At 37.2% G+C, this 20,631-nt stretch overlaps 1 protein-coding gene across 5 annotated transcripts in view; it reads right to left on the bottom strand.

Annotated features, from left to right (window-relative positions):
* Window positions 1–20,631, bottom strand: part of CDK14 (cyclin dependent kinase 14) — a 678,858-nt gene that overhangs the window by 226,552 nt on the left and 431,675 nt on the right. For all 5 annotated transcript variants that reach the window (XM_037836624.1, XM_037836622.1, XM_037836621.1 and 2 more), the window contains one exon: window positions 9,597–9,690. In XM_037836624.1, the coding sequence (XP_037692552.1) occupies window positions 9,597–9,690 (94 nt within the window). The remainder of the gene's footprint in view (window positions 1–9,596; window positions 9,691–20,631) is intronic.

Below are 20,631 nucleotides of genomic sequence, written 5' to 3'. Positions count from 1 at the left end.
ATATCCTGAGAGTCTGATTCAGTACGTGCAATTGGAAATGATTCCGAGGTCATTCTAATACACATTCCTGATTAAGAATTAGAGCAAAACCAACCAAACAACACACAAAACAAGAGAGTATTTTAGTAGAAGAGTTGGTAGACTTAGGATTTAGTGTCTGTTCTGGCCCTTACTAATCTTGTCTTCTTCAGCAGGTTCCCACCATCTCTGAAGATAATTTCTCCAGAGGTAAAACAAGAGTAATAGTACCTGCCCTTTTGTGGTCATGGGATCAAAAGAGACATATTAGATATCTGTTTCTATGGAACAAGTTACCAAAAATTTAGCGGCTTTAAACAACAGTTATTAGCTCAAAGTTTCCATTGGTCCAGAATCCAGGCACCCCTTGGCTAGGCTGGACGTCGCTCACCAGGCAGTTAGGTGATCACCACGGCTGTGGTCTCTTACGAAAGGCAAGACTAGGAAAGGAATTGCTTCCAAGCTCACTCATGGCATTGCCAAGCATCAGGTCCTTGCCACCAGGGTCCTTCCATGGAGCAAATCAGATATGCAGCTGATTTCCCCGAGACAAGCCAATGAGCAAGCGAGAGAGGGCAAGCAAGAAGGAAGTAAGATGTTTTCATAACCTATTCTTGGAAGTGACATCCACCACTTTTTCCATGTTCTATCTATTAGATGCAAGCCACTATGTCCAGCCCACATTAAAGGGGCAGGGATAACACAAAGACAAAAATCCTAGGAGAATGGCACCATTGGAGGCCATCTTAAACGCCGCCTACCACGAGATACAACATACAAGACGTTCCAAGGAATGAAAGACCTGTGTGGAAGCACTTTGCAAATGGAAGACTTTTTTTAAGGTAGAATTTGAGTTACAAAAATCCACCTTAAGGATAACATTTGGCAATTTGCTAAGTGTCACCAACTCCTCACTTGCCTCAGACATGTCACACTAAGGCAGCATTTCGCTATGGTTTTCAGTCTGACACATCTGTGAACTTGCTAATCCAAAAGGGAAGCTAAGGAGGGACAGCAAATGAGAGACCTCATGACTCACCCAGTAGCACTTTGTGACAATTCACACTCTCATATTTTTAGCATGGGAAGCAGTGCTGTACGGCTAGGGAATATGGGAGAAAAGCCAACAACTTAGGAGCTGGATAACATTGTATCCAGGATTTTTCCCCCCGACCAAGCTCAACTTGGTGATATGCCCTGATGAAAACTTACGTGGTCATGTGGCAGTTTAAAAACATGGCCCCTTTTCTCAGCACCATCCTCCACTAACATCACTCTGGTCACAGATACAGGTGATAAATCTTTTCTTCTTGAAATTCTTCTACTCTTGACTTTCTAAAAAAGTGCTCTTCTGGCTCTCCTCATACTCTGGACATTCCTTATCTACTCTCTCCTCTGAACCATCTTCTACTCTCCGAAACAGAAACCCTTCTGACCTCCTATCTGTATCAATTTCATGATGAATAACTCAGGAGCCCAAATTTCTAGCTCCAGTATAACTCCAACTGAGAAGATGAGCCCAGTCATATTTCAAACTCTGTTGATCTGCTCAATCTGAAGTCTCAACAGTCACTGAGATGTTCACTCAAAGCAAGGAATTCCCAAATAAAACCATAAGAAAATGTTTCCTATAAAAGAGGTCAAAGTAACTAGAGCATCAGAAATTACCTTGATGCACTAGGAAAAACGATTCTTAATTTATCATTCAGGTTTGAGCACTCTGATTTTAATAATACTATCATTAAGCACACACAAGTGCTATTGTTAGCCTGAAATGCTCTGCCCCCTGGTATCTGCATGTCTTTGCGCCTTTGCTAACTTCACAGAATAAACAAGTATCACCTTAAGAGAGAGCTCCCCAGACCACTGCTCATCAAGTAGTATCTCACAGCACTTAGTGCTAACGTGACACATTATTTGCTTCTTGTCTTTCTTCCTTCATTGAAATGTACATGCAATGAAAGCAGAGACTGTTTCGTGCACTGCTGTCTTCCGAAAACATGGAAAAGTATCGAGCCCATAGTAAATATGTAATAAATATTAGATGAAGAATTGAACAACTTAATGAGAAAATGAATGATTTAATGAAAATATTCTCATTTCCCATTTGTAAAGCTATGACACAAGAACACTCAGGGCAAAAAAATATTTTTTGTCATCATGTGAGCTAACTTAAATTATCTCTACATATAACAGACCAGCTAGTCTCCTAATAGAAGTTTCTGTGCAAACAGAAACGGATTAGCTATTCTAAAGTGGGATATACCACTGTCCTAGTTTTTTCTTAAGACAAATGACCCACTAATGTTTGCTGCCCATACCTCTATTAGCTTAGAAGTGTAGAACATTCTTGATCAGAACATTTATATAAAATCTCCTTATATGAATCCCTCTATTTTTTTCTCTAACATCTCCATTTTCACTGGATCTAGCATTTTTCTTCCACATAGACATTTTCTTTCATAAAATTCTTGACCTGGGACAGCCTTAAGGGGTTTTCAAACCATTCTTTCAGCAGTGGAATCTACTTTATATGCACAGTCTTAATAAAAGCAGAGCCAGGAGTGTAGGGCCGAGAACTGTGCCTCCCCTTGAGCTGACACCGTCCTTCACTCAATCTCCCCTGAGATATCGAGGAGAATGCCGGGTCTCCCTTGGAAACCACTGGACGTCTAAACTTACACGACTAAGCTCACGTGTGGTCTGGGTCAGCTCTTGCATTTCTCCAACAAGAATGCCTTCTGTTCCTTGAGGAGAAAGCATTTAGTGAGCATGCACGGAGTGCCACATGCTACACAGGATGTGACGAATGTGCTGAGAGGACACAAGAAAAGAAGGCCTCTGGTCTCCTAACTCTACGATCTCCCTCAAGTGAGTGGTCATTTTGCTCCTTTCTTATGTCTCACTTCTCCACTGCTCTGGCCTCCCTGACTTTTCTGTCACAATGGGGATCCTCTCCTGGTCTCGCTCGCAACCCCGCCTCCTTCAACTCACCCCCACAAATTGTCAGCATCTCCTAAGGTTCAGGCAGTGGTCTGCTGCATCTCCCACTCTACTCATTATTCGTGAACTAGTATAGTCGGGAACCTTCATTGTCTCCTTTGGGTGAATGGACCTTTGATGCACATCCTTCTCCTGATCTGCGGTGCACAAGCTTTGCACCTGGGGTGGTACCGTCAGCTTCTCTTCTTCCCTTTCCTCCACTGACATGCCTCTCAACATCTGGATTATGTTCAATGATCTCACTGTTCATTTAGTTCCCCTAGCTTGAAATGTTTGCGTTAGCTTTGACTCTTCTATTCTTCATCATTTAGAGCCAGGGCTTATCACAAAAGTTTTGCAACAACATCCTTGTAATCTGACTTTTTGGGAACTATGCAAATGTAGCTGGATCATAGGATGTTTGAGGTGGACATGGACTGTGTCCATTGGTTCAGCTCCACCTCCAGGCCCAATGCCTGGTACAGAATGGATGCTTCATGATCCCTGCTGAATGAATGAATAATTAAATGGGGTAAAAGTATGTGATGTTTACTGTAGCATAAAAACTGCAAGCAAATTACCTAGTAATAGGGGAAGGTGTTAGTAAATTTTGGCACATTTATAGAATATTATAGTATAATTAAAATAATATTTTCAAGTATATAGTAATGACTTGGAAATTGCTCCCTATTTAATATTAAAATGAAAAAGAAGCTGAATACAAAACTAGAAATGTATTTTGAATCCAACTGTGAGAAGCTAAAAAAAGGAAATACCAAAAAAAAGTTTAACATTGCTTATCTCTTAGTAATGATTTTTATTTTTTTCATATTGTTTTTAGATTTTTTGAAAGATTTTCCATCTGTTTTATTTTTGTAAACAAAGCTCTGAACATGATTTGCCACCAAGTAAATAACTATGTATATTGATAAGACCTGAAGGAAACTGTACAAATTAAAAGAGGTATTTGTTCTGAGAGGAGGAATGGGTTCTGACCTATCTCCTCCCTGCTTCTGCTTTCTCAAATTGACTTAAATATCGTTGCTTAATATTTTCAATAATTTCAAGATACACAAAATAAATCGATTAATTCATGATATGATCCTTATTAAATGAATAAAGATTACTCCCTTTCCTCCTACATCCAAAGATGTATTTCTTTGTTCTTTACCTCACGATAATATGATATTACGTTAATTATGCTAAAATGCCTTTTTAACATCATTATTCTCTTGTTCAAAAAGCTGTACTTCCTTGTAATTACTTTTTGGATAAAATTAAAATCTTCATCCTATCATTCAAGATCCAGCCTTGCCCATCTCGCTTTACCTTCAACCACATACAGGGCAGAATTCACTGCGCCGACTCCACACTCACACCATTTTCCCCGCCCAAAGGTCCCTTGTCCTCTTATTCCATTTCAAATCTTATGCTTTCTTGCAAAATGTTCACTCAGCAATTTTCTCTGAATACCCACAGTCTGTATGCATAATCCTATGTAATATCATGCATTTTTAGAATTAGAAAAGGTAAGAGCTGCAAGACAACAATGAAATCATTTAGTTCAACTCCTCCCTTCGCAAATGTGAAAAATGCAGTCCAAATAGAGAAGGTAACTTGTTAGGTAAACAAACAACCTAGGGATAGAACCCAGTATTTGACTCTCAGAGTTCAATATTTTAAGTAGTACAGGATCTGTTACTGTTGCTGGCTCTACCATCTTCCAAGCAACAGCTCAACAACTGTTCATGATCCCATTTCCTGCTTGACTTGGTTGTCACTGTTATTTTCTCCAGGGCAACAGTGTGGCACACAATTGACTTACATCTCCATTGTACCTAGTGCTGCAGAGGGAATGCCAGAGAAATAGGGTGGAAATGACCTAAAGCAAATGCAACAATGGTAGTAATGATACAGATCTGTGATACTGATATTCAACTATGAGGCTGCTACATGCGACTAGATGTTAATGACTTTCAAAGAAGGGAGTGTCACCTTTCTCTTACATTCTGTGAGTGTGCCCTAGCCAATTATGAAAACTCAAGGCTATAGTTCAAGCTAAGACACCTATAAATAGAACCAGGATAGGGAAACAAGGATAGGAATTGGATCCGCAAGCAGACTACGTCTCTACAGTTAATGTGCTGTAAAACACAGAGGGTTAAGGAACCAATCCAACTCAAAAGCCTGGCTGTGTAGTAGCTTCCAAAGTTCCAAGTGGCGCTTTTCATTCACACACACACACACACACACACACACACACACACACACACACATTCAAAAATTAAATTCTGAATGATACATATATGACATATATTGAAGAAGAGGCATATTTAACTACCGTTACCAATTAAATAATGTACAACAGGTTAACAAACAACTGGTGATTGAAATTCCATTGCAAGCCCAAAGACCCAGGAGGCTGGGAAAGGGGAGACTCTCATGGTTACCAATATTCAAAGTCAGAGAGAACAAGAACATGCCAAAAGACCAAGTCATGCTGGTGCCTCTGTCATGACTGCTGTAAACGGTTCACGGACCTCACAAACCCAAAAGCATCTGCCAAAGGTTTCAGACAGCTGTGCAAGCATTCTCTGCCATTTGTTCAGCTGTTTTGAAGCAAGACAGACTATTTTCCCATGGTAAATCCAAGTAGTCCTTTTCAATTCAGAAGAATGTGATTAGAATACAAAATTTGTATTAGTTCTGATTTTGTCACTCTGAATATATATTCACTTGGATGAATACATCTACTGCTCATAACGGAGGTGAATATAGTACATTTTACATTAAAAAATGGGTGACGCCGAAGAAATGAAAATAAATCACTCTTTCAAACTAAGAGCAGAGCTGCTGCTTAGAGATTTAGGTGCTCATTCACCGGGCAAGTCAAAATGTCTTAAAAATAATTTCTCAAAATTCCATCACCTTTCTTCCTTTCTTGCAAATGAGCACCGCAAATTCAAGGAAAATGATTTAATGATGAAATCTAAGAATGTAGCATAGACAGCTCACCTTGTATATCAACACAGTTATGTTTCAGAAACAAATTCATTGAATTGGTTAAACATGTGGACTGCTCCCTTCCATCAAAGGAAGTAAAAAGAAAAAAGGAAAATAAAACCTTCAAAAGAAAAATGTAAAGGCTTTTATGGATTGATCTTTGTTTCCTTTTACATTTGTTATAAAGACTCAGTGTGCGGGAGTTAATTATATTGGTTATCTTGGGTAACAAGGTATTAATTTTGAGCTTCAAAGTTACTAAACACCTTTCTGTGTGCAGTTCACAGGCAAATGAATGGACTTAATCCCTATATAAAAACACAAAACAAACCCAATAATCCCGTGTTTCATGACTTTCAAAGTTGATTATCTCCTTGGCAATGCTTTACCAGGGGCTGTGCAGATACACAACTGCTGCTTTGGTGAGGAATCTCTGGCTGTTTATATTAGAAACCTTTTAAAGTGGATTTAATCAGACTTTAATAGTCATTCCTCTTCAGACCAGACGTAAAAGGTCACCGAGGGAAAGCATTTTTTCCCAGTGATTTAACCATACTGGGTATGTAAAATTTCCTCTTCCAATAATTCCACAACTCCTGAGAGAGTCTACTTGCTTAATATGAAACACAGTTAGCATTTGAAAATTTAAACAATTCAGTGGAGAAAATAAAATATTTAAGATGATAACATTTACACTCAAAAGAAGTTTGTAGATTTCTCTTTTTTTGGTCATGTATAATTCCTCAGGGCAAAATATAACATCATTTATTCTAAAAGCAGCAATTTTACATAGAAGCTGATCTTTATCTCCTAATTATCAAAGGGTCTTTTTACTTGTAAGAAGCATTACACATGTAAAACAGCTACAATAAATGAGTTATTACCATCAGTCATGATGATTATCTGCATTTAACGGTCTCTGTGGTCTAAAAAGAGCAAATAGTAGTTTAGGGTGTCCATAATACCAAGGGAAATTTATAATGATTTATTTCTCTGACTTATTAAAAAACCTAGGCATAGCTCAAAGGCCTCTGTATGTCCACAAAATTAGAAAACTACTGCCATAAAATTAAGAAATAATAGCAAAATCTCCTCAGAGGAAATAATCCAACAAGGTATACCAATAGGAAATTACCTAAATTACAAAAACAGTATTTAATATGAAAACTTTTGACCAAGCTTTGGCAATAATCTATGCTTTTGCTTGGGAACAGAGGGAAGGAAATGTTTTAACATTTTAGATGAAGGGATGAATTTGCAAAGACAGTGAACAAATATTTGAAAACTAAATTTTATTAAAATAAGGATTTCCAATTCTAATAATAATTCTTAGTAGGACAAATGTGCAAAGGTTGTTCCTGGCAGTGAAAAATTAGTAACAGTGAAAAAATGTAACAAATTATCAATATGGGTAAATACCTAATGTCTCATCCATGTGATGAAACCCTTCCCTGTCATGGTAATGGGATTCTGGATTTTTTTCCGAAGAGAGGTGTTAATTATATATGGTTAAGTGAAAAAAAAGGCAACTTACAAAATATGATTCAGTTTTTTAAACACATATAGACAACAGTCTTTGGAGGCTATACATCAAAATACTAAATGTTGTTTATTAGGGCTTGTAGGACAAAGGGGATATTTGGCTATTACACATTTCCGGCATTATAGGAATTTTCCACAATAAGGATATATTATTTTTATATTCATAAGAAATTATTTTAACATTAGTGTGTGGGAATTTATGTAAAAGAAGTAATGAAGTAAAACTGAAAGGAAGTGAATTCAGTCAGCTTTTGGAAGAAGACAGGAACACAGCAAAATTTTGAGGAAGGTTCCTATAATATTAGGGACTTTGCTGTTTTTCCATCTGGAATGAGCAGGGACACATCAGGATGTAGGATACTAAATGGCGGAGTCATGGGTACCTAATATCTTGGTTTCCAGTATTGTTTTCTTATCATTTTATGGCTGACATCAAAGGGAAAACTCACTAGTGTCAGAGTCTCAATTCCTATCAGTACACCCTACAGCAATCCCTATTCATAATGTAGTTTAATGCTGTAGTTGTATAACTCAAATGAATGATAAACCAGTAAGTATCTCTCTTGGCATGGGCCATATTAAAGTCTGCCCCAGTGATTTCATATGGAAACTTTATTAAAGAAGGGAAAAGTATGGTAACGTGGTTAGTAACCACAGTGTAGATAGTTTGCATCTTCTTAACAAACACCTTTATTTGTCTAGCTCTAATTCCATGTTTTAAATAATAGTTTATATGAATATTAGCTAATATGGAATTTTTATTGAATAAAAATACTTAACCTAAAATGATGATAAAAGTAACAACAACTTACATTTTAAGAGTATTTATTATGAGCCAGGCATAGTTCTAACGGCACTTTATGTGTGTTAAGTCAATTATTCCTCAAATAACCTATGAGGTAGATGCTAGTATTATTTCCCATGGAAAACAAAGGCATGGAGAGCTAAGCCCCTTGCCTAAGATGACACAGCTAAAAAAGCTAAAAAGTGACAGAGTCAGGTACTAAACCCAAAATGACTCCTAACAAAAAGAGAAAAAAAAAGTACGTAAGCTTTCAATTTTAGATTAGTTTTAGATATAGAAAAGTTACAAAAAAAACAAAAACAAAAACAAAAAAAAAAACAACAGTACAGAGCGTTCCTATACACCCCCCATCCATTCTCCCTACTGTCAGCATCTTACATTACTGTGGTGCCTCTGCCTCAGCTAAGGAGCCAACACTGGCATGATTCTATTAACTAAACTCCACACCTTATTCTGATTTCACTGTTTTTTATCTAATTTGCTTTTTCTGTTCCAGGATGCCAACCAGGATGCCACATTGCATTTAGTCATAATGTCCCCTTAGCCTCCTCTGGCCTGGGACAGTTTCCCAGATGTTCCTTGTTTTAATGACCTTAGAGGTCATTATTTTGAGAGGTACCAGTCAGGTATTCTGCAGAATGTCCCTCAGTTTGGGTTTGAGTGATGTGCTTATTGTGACTGGACTGTGATTACGGTTTTGGGAGGAAGGCCATAGCGGTGAATTGTTATTCTCATCACATCATATCAAGAATGAATCCTATCATCATGACTTACCATTGATGATGTTAAGCTTGATCACCTGGCCAAAGCAGTGTTAGTCAGGTTTTTCCAATCTAGAGTTACTATACTCCACCATGCCCTTCCCATACTCTACTTTTTGGAACAAAGGTACCATGTGCAGTCCATACTCAAGTGGAGTGGATGGGAGAGAGTTCATCTCCACCTATCTGAAGGGAGGATATTTAGATAAATTATGTGGAATACTTCTGTAAGAACCCTCATTTTAAACTCATTATTCTATACTGCCTCTCACATCCTATTTTTTCTTACCATTTTGGCATATTATTCATGTCTGATGGTTTAAAAACATAATTCTTAACTAATATCCTACTTTTTCAAAGGTTCAAACTAAATGGGACAACAAATAAATTTGTCTTAAATTACTTTCCACTGACCACTGTATAATTCGTCACTAAATGACTAATTTGAAACCAATTCATCTCAAAGCACTATTTAGAGAGTTTACCAGAAATATTCGTTCAAGTTGATCCTGAATGTCTTTCATTCCTGGAAAAGCAGCAACCCCTTGGATCATTTCAACAAAGATGCAGCCGACTCCCCTAAAGAGAGAAGAAAGGATGATTACAAAAACTTCACTATATACTGCTTAGAATATTTAATCTGGAATTAGAACATCCACTCCTAAGAGAAGAAGTAATGAATAAATAATATTCTTCATAGTATTTATTCTAGGTGCCACATATACCTAGCTCCTGCAACTTTCCTTTCTCCCCTCTGTCTACTGCCCTAAAAGGACTCTGAGTAGATACAGTCATACCAAGCTCTGCTGATACTGGAACCCCATGAGATAGTAACACGATACAGTTGAAATTCTTTAGCCTGATATAGAAAACCTCCGAAGTCTTGTCTTAACATACCTTTCCAGCTGAATTTCATGAACTCACAATGTATTGCATGCTCTGCCTGTCCAGTGGTTTCCCACACTCTCTTTGCATCAGAATCATCTGGAAAACTGTTAAAAAGTGCAAATGCTCTGACTACAGCTCCCAGAGATTCTCTTTCAGTCAGCGTAGCTGGGAGCCCAGGCATTGAGTCTGGGCTGCTCGCGTGACTCCAATAGGCAGCTCTTTTGAGGATCACTGAGCCAGACTGATATATGCCTGTCCAGCTTGGCTCAAATTGTTTTACTACCTAGAATACCATCCCGTTTCACCTATTTGCTCTTGATGTCTAAATCAAACCCAACCTCTAAGATCCAATTTAAATGCCCATCTCCTCCATAAGGAATTCCCTGAACATTCCAGCAGACAGGATAGCTCTTGTTTATGAGCTCATTTATGAAGCCTTTATTCTATATTTCAGCCATCTACCATGCTCAACTTCCTCCCATAGCTCAATCTGCTATGCTCACAGTTCCCACAAGGCAGTCCAGCAAACTAGAGGACCTCGCCTCCCAGATCACAGCAGCCTGGGCTGAGCCCAACGGGAACCACCAAGTCATAATAGTCTGGGCAGAGACAATCAGATTCCTCTCCTGGGAGAAAAAGTCATTTGGTAGCAGGATGTAAATGGCAGAGAACTAGCATAAATGGCTACACATTTCTACAGCTGAGGTCTCTTGAATTGGCCTGGCTCCTGCCTTCCTTAGACTTGGAAGCTCAAACAATCCAGTTTTTTTATTTTTTTTTAGAGATCTCTCTACCTTCTAAAAATCCTCCAGGATTTAAAAAAAAAAAAAAAAAATTGCTTTACTTTAAGTGGGCTTATGCTTCCTGCAACTATCCTAGTAAAATCATGAACAGAGTGGGACGCTTCTTCAATTGCTGCACTCATACTGAATTAATTTCGGATGGGCAAAACCTTGTTTCTGTAATTGATTTCCGATGCCCAAGAGGTGAAAGATAAGAGACCTACTTCTCTATAGCTACCTTAGTTGTTATCACTGTTGTATATAAACAATGTTTTGAATTAAAGAAGTAATACATTTGCAGAAATCTCTTCCTATTATACCAAATAATTTCCATTCAAATGGCATTTTGAGTCATGACTAAAAACAAACAAATGCTATTTTATATTTCAAGTAGAAAAGAACTAATTTCCATGCAGTATTCTAGGCAAACGGGTTTAAACATAACTCGTTTTCATTTTAGATTTGAGAGACAACATAGGTATCAAGAGATACCTATGCAATATGTTTATAGATACGTAACATGTATTTATAAAATGCAAACATATGTTTATAAATATTGGGGCTTCAGTTATCAGGCTAAGTCTATTTCAAATTCCAGTTTGGTGGCTTTACAAAGTTTTCTGCCAAGTATTCTTTTACAAGATAATTGACTTACATTTCAATTGTGTTCTAATTTAAGTTTACTTAAAATATCTTGGATCCTAAATAGCTACATGGACCTTCCTTTTTCTTTTTTTTAAAGTTCAGAATCTTTTCTCCATCCTCTCCCTTTAGCTGCACCTCTGAGTGGGAAAATCTCCAGCAGAAGCCACAGCCACCCCCATTGTGCACCCAGCTAAACTGGCTGATGAGTAACCATTACACTGTCAGAAATACTTATAGAAATTCTTTTACCACTACTTTTGTTTAGTCTACATCATCTCCATAATATGATACTTTGAACCATTAGAAGATAAATCTATGCTTAAATTTTATTCAATTAGAATGAGATGAAAAAGCATTTCTATAGGCTATCTGCTTAGCTGGTTAAAGGCCATGAACTTTTATTTCTAATGGATGTTTCCCATGACATCATCTTTTCAAAGATGCTCCAGTGTGTGCTAATAAAATTAAGCAATCTTCACTTAAAAAAAAAAGTAGAAATGTACATACATAATCATAGTAGACTATTACTGGAACTGCCTTATTGCCAAACAGCAATTAAAGCCTTCAAAAGTTAACACGAAAGGGACTATTGCCTGCTTTTCTTTTTTTTTTTTTCTTCTTTCCTTGGCTTTCTATCCTCCATTAGCCCCATGCTTCCCCTCTTTTAATGGATTAAGTTTTCTACCCTGGGTGGTTTACTGAGAAAGAATTCATTCACTTAGGCAGTGTACTTACAATATATAATCTTATTTAGGAAATGCCTCCTTTACTCTGATGCATCTCTGGGGAATTTTAATAATAATGTAATTTTCACCCACTTAATCTAAATCTTTCAAGACTAAGAACTAGTCATAAAAGCTTACAATTAAAGGTTTCATAGGATGTGGTGTATTCAAACTCCCATTTTAAGATTAGTTACCATCAGTGCTCACACATCTTTCATTTCCACTGAACTCAAAATCTCAAAGTTTAACTCATGCTGCAGATGGACAAATGATTTTATCACAATTCAAAGCAAGATTTTAAGCAGAATTCATAATTATTTGTTGATACGAGCAGAAAGAGCCAGTTTTTGAAGCCTGAAGCTCACATTATTTGGGAGACCTCTTTATGAAAACAAATACAAAATTATGAGCAAAAATCAGGTACAAAAAAGTGAATTTCTCCCTGGCAATGCAGAATATGACTCCTGGGGATGAATGTGAATGTGGACCCGGCATCATGGGACTGAGAGTATCTTCTTGACCAAAAGGGGGATGCAAAATGAGACGAAATAGTTTCAGTGGCTGAGAGATTTCAAATGGAGTCGAGAGGTCACTCTGGTGGACATTCTTATGCACTACACAGATAACACCTCTTAGGTTTTAATGTATTGGAATAGCTAGAAGTAAATACCTGAAACTACCAAACTCCAACCCAGTGGTCTGGACTCCTGAAGACAATTATATGTTAATGTAGATTACAAGGGGTGACAGTGTGATTGTGAAGACCTTGTGGATCACACACCCTTTATCTAGTGTATGGATGAGTAGAAAAATGGGGATAAAAACTAAAGGGCAAATGGGGTGGGATGGGGGGATGATTTGGGCGTTCTTTTTTCACTTTTATTTTTTATTCTTGTTCTGGTTCTTTCTGATGTAAGGAAAATGTTCAGAGATAGATTGTGGTGATGAACGCATAACTATGTTATCATACTGTGGACAGTGGATTATATACCATGGATGATTGTATGGTGTGTGAATGTATTTCAATAAAACTGAATTAAAAAAAAAAGTGAATTTAGAATGAGAAAATAAATCATATCAAAACAAATCATAAAAAATTTAAAAGCTAACAAATACTATAAAACTCAGAAAATAAATTTATTATTAGCTGCCTTGGACACACCACTCTAATACTTTTCTTTCTACAATTTTGGATGCAAAATCTTTGATGACTCTTCATATGACAACAATTCTATAATACCATTTTTCATAAAGAGAATTTAAAAAAATAATTTAGATCTTCTTCTAGCATGATGATGGGATTTGCTTGTTCTTAATTTCTGAACATCTAGAAAAGTTTCATTTTTATCACTTCTCATCACTGGTCATATCATGTAAATTTTTAGGGTTGTTGTCATTTTGGGGAAAATTCTACCAGGGTTTCTTTTAAGTAGGTCTGTATGATATAAACACAGTGATTCTAACACATTCTATTCTACACAATTCCAATGACAAGGAACTGGAGCATGGACAGGACACGCCAAGCTCAGTGTGGAGAGTAAGGGAGGAAATATATACCTTAAATCTTAAAAGATTAGAAAAATTGAGTTGGTAGATTGTGGCACTGCATCTCCAGGAGTGAGAATGAGGCACATCAAGTAGAGAAAACAGGATCTAATAAGTGAAGGAGCTTGAGAGAGCCAAGTGCCGTTGTTATGGTTTGTGCAGAAATTTGAAGAAAAGGTTTAAAAGACGGCAATCCAAATTCCGTGGAAAGAAGTTTGTGTTTCATCCCTTGGTTAGAAGTTCTCAATCTTTTTCTGCATCCCATCACTCATGACAGATGATGGGTGAACACAGTCCCCAGGGAGCCCAGACTACAGGATGATTTGGAGATAAAATAGTTTTCAGAACAGAAGCAATTACAACCAAAGTCATGTTGTTCTTTCCCACTCGTGGCAGCATAACAACAGGCAAATGCATGCAACTAACAGTAGTCTATGCCCTCCCTTTACTGGCAGTCCACATACAGGGGTCCATAAAATATGGCCCATGGGCCAAATCTGGCTGGCCCACTGCCAGTTTCTGTATGCATACAAGCTAAGAATGGCTTTTACATTTTTAAATGGTTGGGGAAAAAAATCAAAAGAAGAATATTTTGTGACATGCAAAATATTACATGAAATTCAAATTTCAGTGCCTGTAAATGAAGTTTTATCACAACACAGTCATGCTCATTCATTTACATACAGTCTATGAGTGCTTTTTCATTGAATGGTAGAGTTGTGTAGACTCTGAGACCATATTGCCTACAAGTCTAAAATACTTACTATTTGACCTTTTACAGAAAAAATTTGACAACCCTGACCTATGTTATGCTTCACTTAAATAATAATACCTAATTGTAAATAGAAGAAATCATCTTTGTCATTATGAAGGAAAAACAAAAAAAAATTATATATCATTATTACTTGTAAATATATATTATATTATAATAATTAATAACAAATATGAGCTGGGTTTTTTTCATGATTTTCCTCAGGCAGTTTTCCTGTAAGAAAATATGTATTTGGTCCAGTAGAGACAGCTTTTCAGACTGGACAGGCATTCCATATTAATCGATGTATTCCTACTCCTCAGGCTGTAAGACCCCTCCTGTGTAAAACGGAAACGGAATGTCAGCCAGTCAGAACATTTCCTCACTTGTTTTCACATTTGTCCTACATGAACTTCCCCTTTCCATACCTTCAGTGGAGCTACCCAATTCATTAATTGCCCAGTAAAGCTGCAAGATATTCTAAACTGTATGAAAAGTTGTTCTTTTATCAGATGTAAGTAAACAATAGGGGAAGCAATGAGGGGTGTACGGGAACATTCTATTTTCTTTGCAACATTTCTATAGATCTAAAACTATCCTAAATTAAAAGTTTATTTTAAAAAAGGCAAAATTAAGAAAGACAGCATCTTCTTGGGACTGTACATTCAATTAGTCATAAATAGAAGAGACAAAGTATTCTCAGTTTTCCCTGTTTGAGTAAAAAGAACCTTTGTTCATGTTGATGAACTTTCCCATGAACCTTCCAGAACTTCAGGCTCAGGATGCGAGATGTCATTAAGGTTCAGCCTTCAATAACTTGGACAGCAAATAAATTAAAGATTAATTAAGTTTGATTTGAAACCATCTGAAAACTAATATATATAGATTGTATGGCAAAGGAATTCAAGATGAAAAATTTATCTAAACTATTAAATTTGAGGCAATGGTGGATGAGTGGAGGGGTAAATGCAGAGAAAAAATGGAATTGACAGGGAAGGGGAAGAGCTTTTTTCTATCAGATTAGGGAACAGGCAAGTTCAATGTTACTTCTTCAGGAAGGCTTCCTTATCTCCTAGATGGGAAAAGGCCCCTCACTCCAAGCTCCCTAAGAGTTTCCACAATTACAATTTATTTACTTACTTGTAAATGTATTAGCTTCCTCAGAATGAGTCTTTGGACTTTTACTTTTAAAGACATAGTCCAAATGGAGAATTCTGGCCACCTTCCATGAGTTGAATGAAGTAGGGATAGGGTGTTAAGTCACCAGCTTATATGCATTATAACATACTTGTTTATTAAAGTCCTATCGGGATTTTATGGTGCAAGATAATTTTATATCTGTGGTAGTCTGAAGCTGTTATGCACCCCAGAAAGGGCCATGGTCTTGTAATCCATTCCTGTGAGTGTAGACCTATTGGGGGTGGGAACTTTTAATTTGGTTATTTCAATTGAGATGTGACCCACATCAGTCATGGTGGGTCTTAATCCTCTTGCTGGAGTCTTTTGTAAGAGGATAAAACACACAGAGAAGCAAGAAGGAAAAAATTAAGAGAAGCTGAGAAACAAGGACACATCCACAGAAGCTGAGAGGAAGCCACTGAAGCCAGAAGCTGGAAGCAGTGGAACCCAGGAGAGAAGGACCAGCAGATGACACCAGGTGCCTTGCTGTCTGACAGAGAAGCCCAAGCTCGAGGTAACTGGTCTTCCGAGTCCAGGTATCATCCTGTTGATGCCTTAATTGGGACATTTTCATGGCCTTAGAATTGTAAACTTAGAAGATAATAAATTCCCATTGTAAAAGCCTACTCATTTCTGGTATATTGCACTCCAGCAGCTTTAGCAAACCGAAACAATACCCTTCAACTAAAATATGGATTAATTAGATCCATCAACACTCATACTTAAACAATATCTGTATTTGACGTATCTATACTTCATGTGGAGCATACTCAATCTTGGTTAATTTTTTTTACAAAGACATTAAAGATACAAGATGTTAATTAACCTAATAAACAATGACCTTACATGAAGAATTGCAAAATAGGGCCTAGTAGTTATTATTTAGTTGATTCTTTTGTTTTAATCAAAACACATCAAAAAATAAAACATTGTTCTACTTTGTACCGCATACTCAGGGTGAAAGTTTGGTTCAATCTCAGTAGACACTGAAGAAAGATTTTAATATTTTAAAACATGGTGCAATTAAAATCTTAAAAAAAAAAAAAAAAGAGCTAGGTTTTAGCTTCTAATTTCACCAGTTTATTAGCAAAGGCTTGAGATTCCTTAAGACCGAGAGCTTTAAGCAGAGAGAGACTGTTTGACTCTCAGTGGCTGCACTTACCACAGGAGAAGAATCCATGAGGTAGCCCAGTCTGTGCATTCAAGGATGTGCAGAGGCCAATTACACTCTCACCGACGGGGGAGACCTGCCCTTCTGATACAGACTTCCCCAACTGAAAGTTGTAATAGGCCTTTACTCAAGTTCAGAGAATTATTGAGAGCCATTCAGAACCATGGTCCTTCTCCAATCATTTGGAAAGAGGGATGGGGATAAAGACAGCGTCAAGCTGCTTCTGATACAAGGAAAGCAGATGAACAGAACCATAACTCACTGCAGGTTAGTTCCTTTGCCTTTCTCTCTTTCAACATCATGCTGGCACCAGAAATGTCCTCAAAGCCAAAGTGTCCATCAAAAAAAAATCTAAAACAGTGCTTCTCACTCTTTAATGTGTATGCCAGTCATGTGGGATCCTGTTAGAATGCAGATTCTGATTTACCAGCTGGGTGGTGGCCTGAGATTCTGCATTTCTAACAAGCTTCCAAGTGATGCCAGTGCTGCTGGTTTCAAGACTAAGCACTCAAAATATATATACGAGCTGCAGTCAATGGAATAACAAAGAGAGTAAACACATTAAATGAACCAAATGCTAAACAAAATCTGAATTTAACACACAAGATTGTAACATGCAGTCAAAAAGATTCCACATTAATTAACCTAACAGGTAATTTAATTTAGCCATGGGTCACTGAAATACACCATTAAGCAGTTAAAGCTACGGCTATTTGATTCACCAAGCTAGCTATTTATTTATCTCACTTTTCTCTGAAGGAATGCATGGGCTTGTAAAATATCCAAAGAGTTTAGTTCCCTAAGAAGTAAACATTTAGAAGATCAAAAATTTGAAAACGAATTTTCTTTTGCTATAACTTGTAGAGAAAATATACATTACAGACATGATCTTTTCATGTTGGTATTCACAGTATTTGAAAAGTGAAAGATTAAAAAATTACACTCCACATGTCCTTGGTGACTACTGAAGGAACCGAATTGATTAAACTGCCACTCATCATTTACTGTGGTTAGTGCTTCATTAGGCACAGATAGGCACAATATATCTTAGTCAAATACTTCTACAAAGTACTTAGCTCTCAAGGAACGAAAAGAAAACAAAACTCTAGATTTTGGGGTAGAAACCAATCCCAGAAAAATTTCTCTTCAAAACAAAGACTTTTTATATAACGAGGGGCACTCAAGATATATTTATCAAATGCAGAAATAAAGTTATACCCCTAAGAAACTATACTTACAAATTAAGCATATTTATATCAGAACAAATGTTAAACCAAAAAATAAAGACTGAAATACAGGAAGTTAATATAGATCAGTCCAGCCAAAACCCAGGTTGGCCTGCTGTTGACCAGGCCCAGAGGCACAGGGTTGCAGAAACCTTACCAGTGTCCATGGCTGCAAAAAGACTTGCAAGGAAGAGGAAGAAGCCCAACCACCTTAAAGTTCTGACCAGCATAAATGCTCTTTGTATCACAATGATAATACTTACCTAAATCTATATCCATCAATATCTATTTTTTAAAGTGTGTAAACATACTTTAAAATTTTTAGACTTATTTTTAATCAAATGGCAAAGCTGTACTTTTGCTTTCTTGTCCAGTTACCTGTGCCAGAAACCCAAGAACCAGCTGAAACCCCTGCCTTTCCCTTACTCCTCACATCTAGTCATCAAGTTTTCATATCCTAGCTATTCCTCTATTCTAATCTCCAACTACTTTTCTCAACACTCTCTTCTTCCCTCTTCTCCACCTGCTTCCTAAACCCAAACCTTCATCCCTTTAACCATCCGTTAAGGATGAATTTATCACCTTTGCTTCTGAGGCACCAGTATGCTAACTGCATAGCTGTGTTACGACTTCTCACACGATCTTTCCCCCATGATGGAGGGCACAGGTGAATCTTACTCATCTTTGCACTCCGAGGACCTAGTAAGGAGACTGGTACAAAATGAATGCTCAATAAATGTCCTTAAAATGAATTAATGAATTGCAAAAATAAGCCTGAGGCGTGCACAGGAGGAACTTGATTTAGAACTAATATTCTCATATAAAATTTAAAATTAAAAAATAAATTCCCTAATTTCACCAAAATATCTAAACCCAGATACTCCAAAGGAATTCCAGCAGTCTCCATGGAAACCGCAGGTTCAGCAGAACAGTCTGCTCAAGTGCTAAAATTTATAGACAGAAGGGGCCTTATAGATTGCCTAACATAACACTTTGATTTATCATGTAAGTGTATTGTATGTTTTAATATCATAGTTTCAGTTCCAGAACAGGAAACTGCATCTCCTAAATCCCGGGCCAATATCTCCTTCATTATACCATGCTGCCTCCTCAGTTAGAGCAACCTGCTTTTATTTGGTCAGTCTGTTCAGATTAGAGAAACAAAAGTAGAAACAGCAAATTTGTTTTTTCTCTAGGTGACACAAAGGCTAGCAAGGATAAAGATAAAACTGAAATCAAGTCTTCAAAACTAGAGGTTTGGACAGAAAAACAATGAAACAATCCTAGAAAACTGAAGTCAATCACCATTGCTAGCACACTGAAAATAAGATGGTTCTGGATGCTTAAAAATGCTTGAAAATTGAAAACAGACCCTAAAGGATAATCAAGACCCCAGAGAAAGAATTTTAAAATAACAACCACAGATTAAATAGATAACCAGAAATACTCAGAAAAAATGTAAACAGGAAAGGCCTTTAATGGGGACTACGTAAGAAAAAAACGTAAAACAAAATATTTCATTGAATAGCAGAAAAATATTATTTCTTATACTATGGAACAATGAAGGGAGACAGAAGTCTAATCTGGTACATTATTTAAAACCGTATCACGCAATGCACTTCTCCAAGGAATAATTGTAGACCAAGCAGAGAATGCGAAAATAAGTTAATAAGCCTTGCCCATTGTTCTAGTTTGCTAATGCTGCCAGAATGCAAAACACCAGAAATGGATTGGCATTTATAAAGGGGGTTTATCTGGTTACACAGTTACAGTCTTAAGGCCATAAAGTGTCCAAGGTAACACATCAGCAATCAGGTACCTTCATTGGAGGATGGCCAATGGTGTCCGGAAAACCTGTTAGCTGGGAAGGCACGTGGCTGGCGTCTGCTCCAAAGTTCTGGTTTCAAAATGGCTTTCTCCCAGAATGTTCCTCTCTAGGCTGCAGTTCCTCAAAAATGTCACTCTTAGTTGCACTTGGGACTTAAAGTTGGACTTAGTTGTCCTCTCTTAGGTTCTCCAGAGCAAGAGTCTGCTTTCAACAGCCGTCTTCAAACTGTCTCTCATCTGTAGCTCCTGCACTTTCTTCAAAGTGTCCCTCTTGGCTGTAGCAAGCTGGCTCCTTCTGTCTGAGCTTATATATTGCTCCAGTAATCAAGGCCCATGCTGAATGGGTGAGGCCATGCCTCCATGGAAATTATCTCATCAGAGTTATCACCTACAGTTGGGTAGGTCACATCTCCATGGAAACACCCAAAGGATTCCAATCCAATCAGCACTAAAACATCTGCCCCACAAGACTGCATCAAAGAATATGGCTTTTTCTGGGGGACACAATACATTCAAACCGGCACACCCATCTTTAATTTGTTTACATGAAGCTCATACATAATGAGGAAGTCATATTTTAAGATTTCACCCTATAAATTATTAATCCTCCTCTAATAATCTGAGGGATTAGGAAACAAAATTGTTCATCTTAACTGTTTAATCTTAAAGATGAAAGAAAATGGTACAATTATCAAGAAACCCTCTTCAAGAGACAATATCTGGCACATTATGAAGAGAAATCACTGCTAAAATCTTTGCGTAAATCACTCTCCTATAAGAA

Source organism: Choloepus didactylus, chromosome 5 (genome assembly GCF_015220235.1).
Source record: "Choloepus didactylus isolate mChoDid1 chromosome 5, mChoDid1.pri, whole genome shotgun sequence".
Taxonomy (NCBI): domain Eukaryota; kingdom Metazoa; phylum Chordata; class Mammalia; order Pilosa; family Megalonychidae; genus Choloepus; species Choloepus didactylus.
This window is presented reverse-complemented; position numbering and strand designations above follow the sequence as displayed.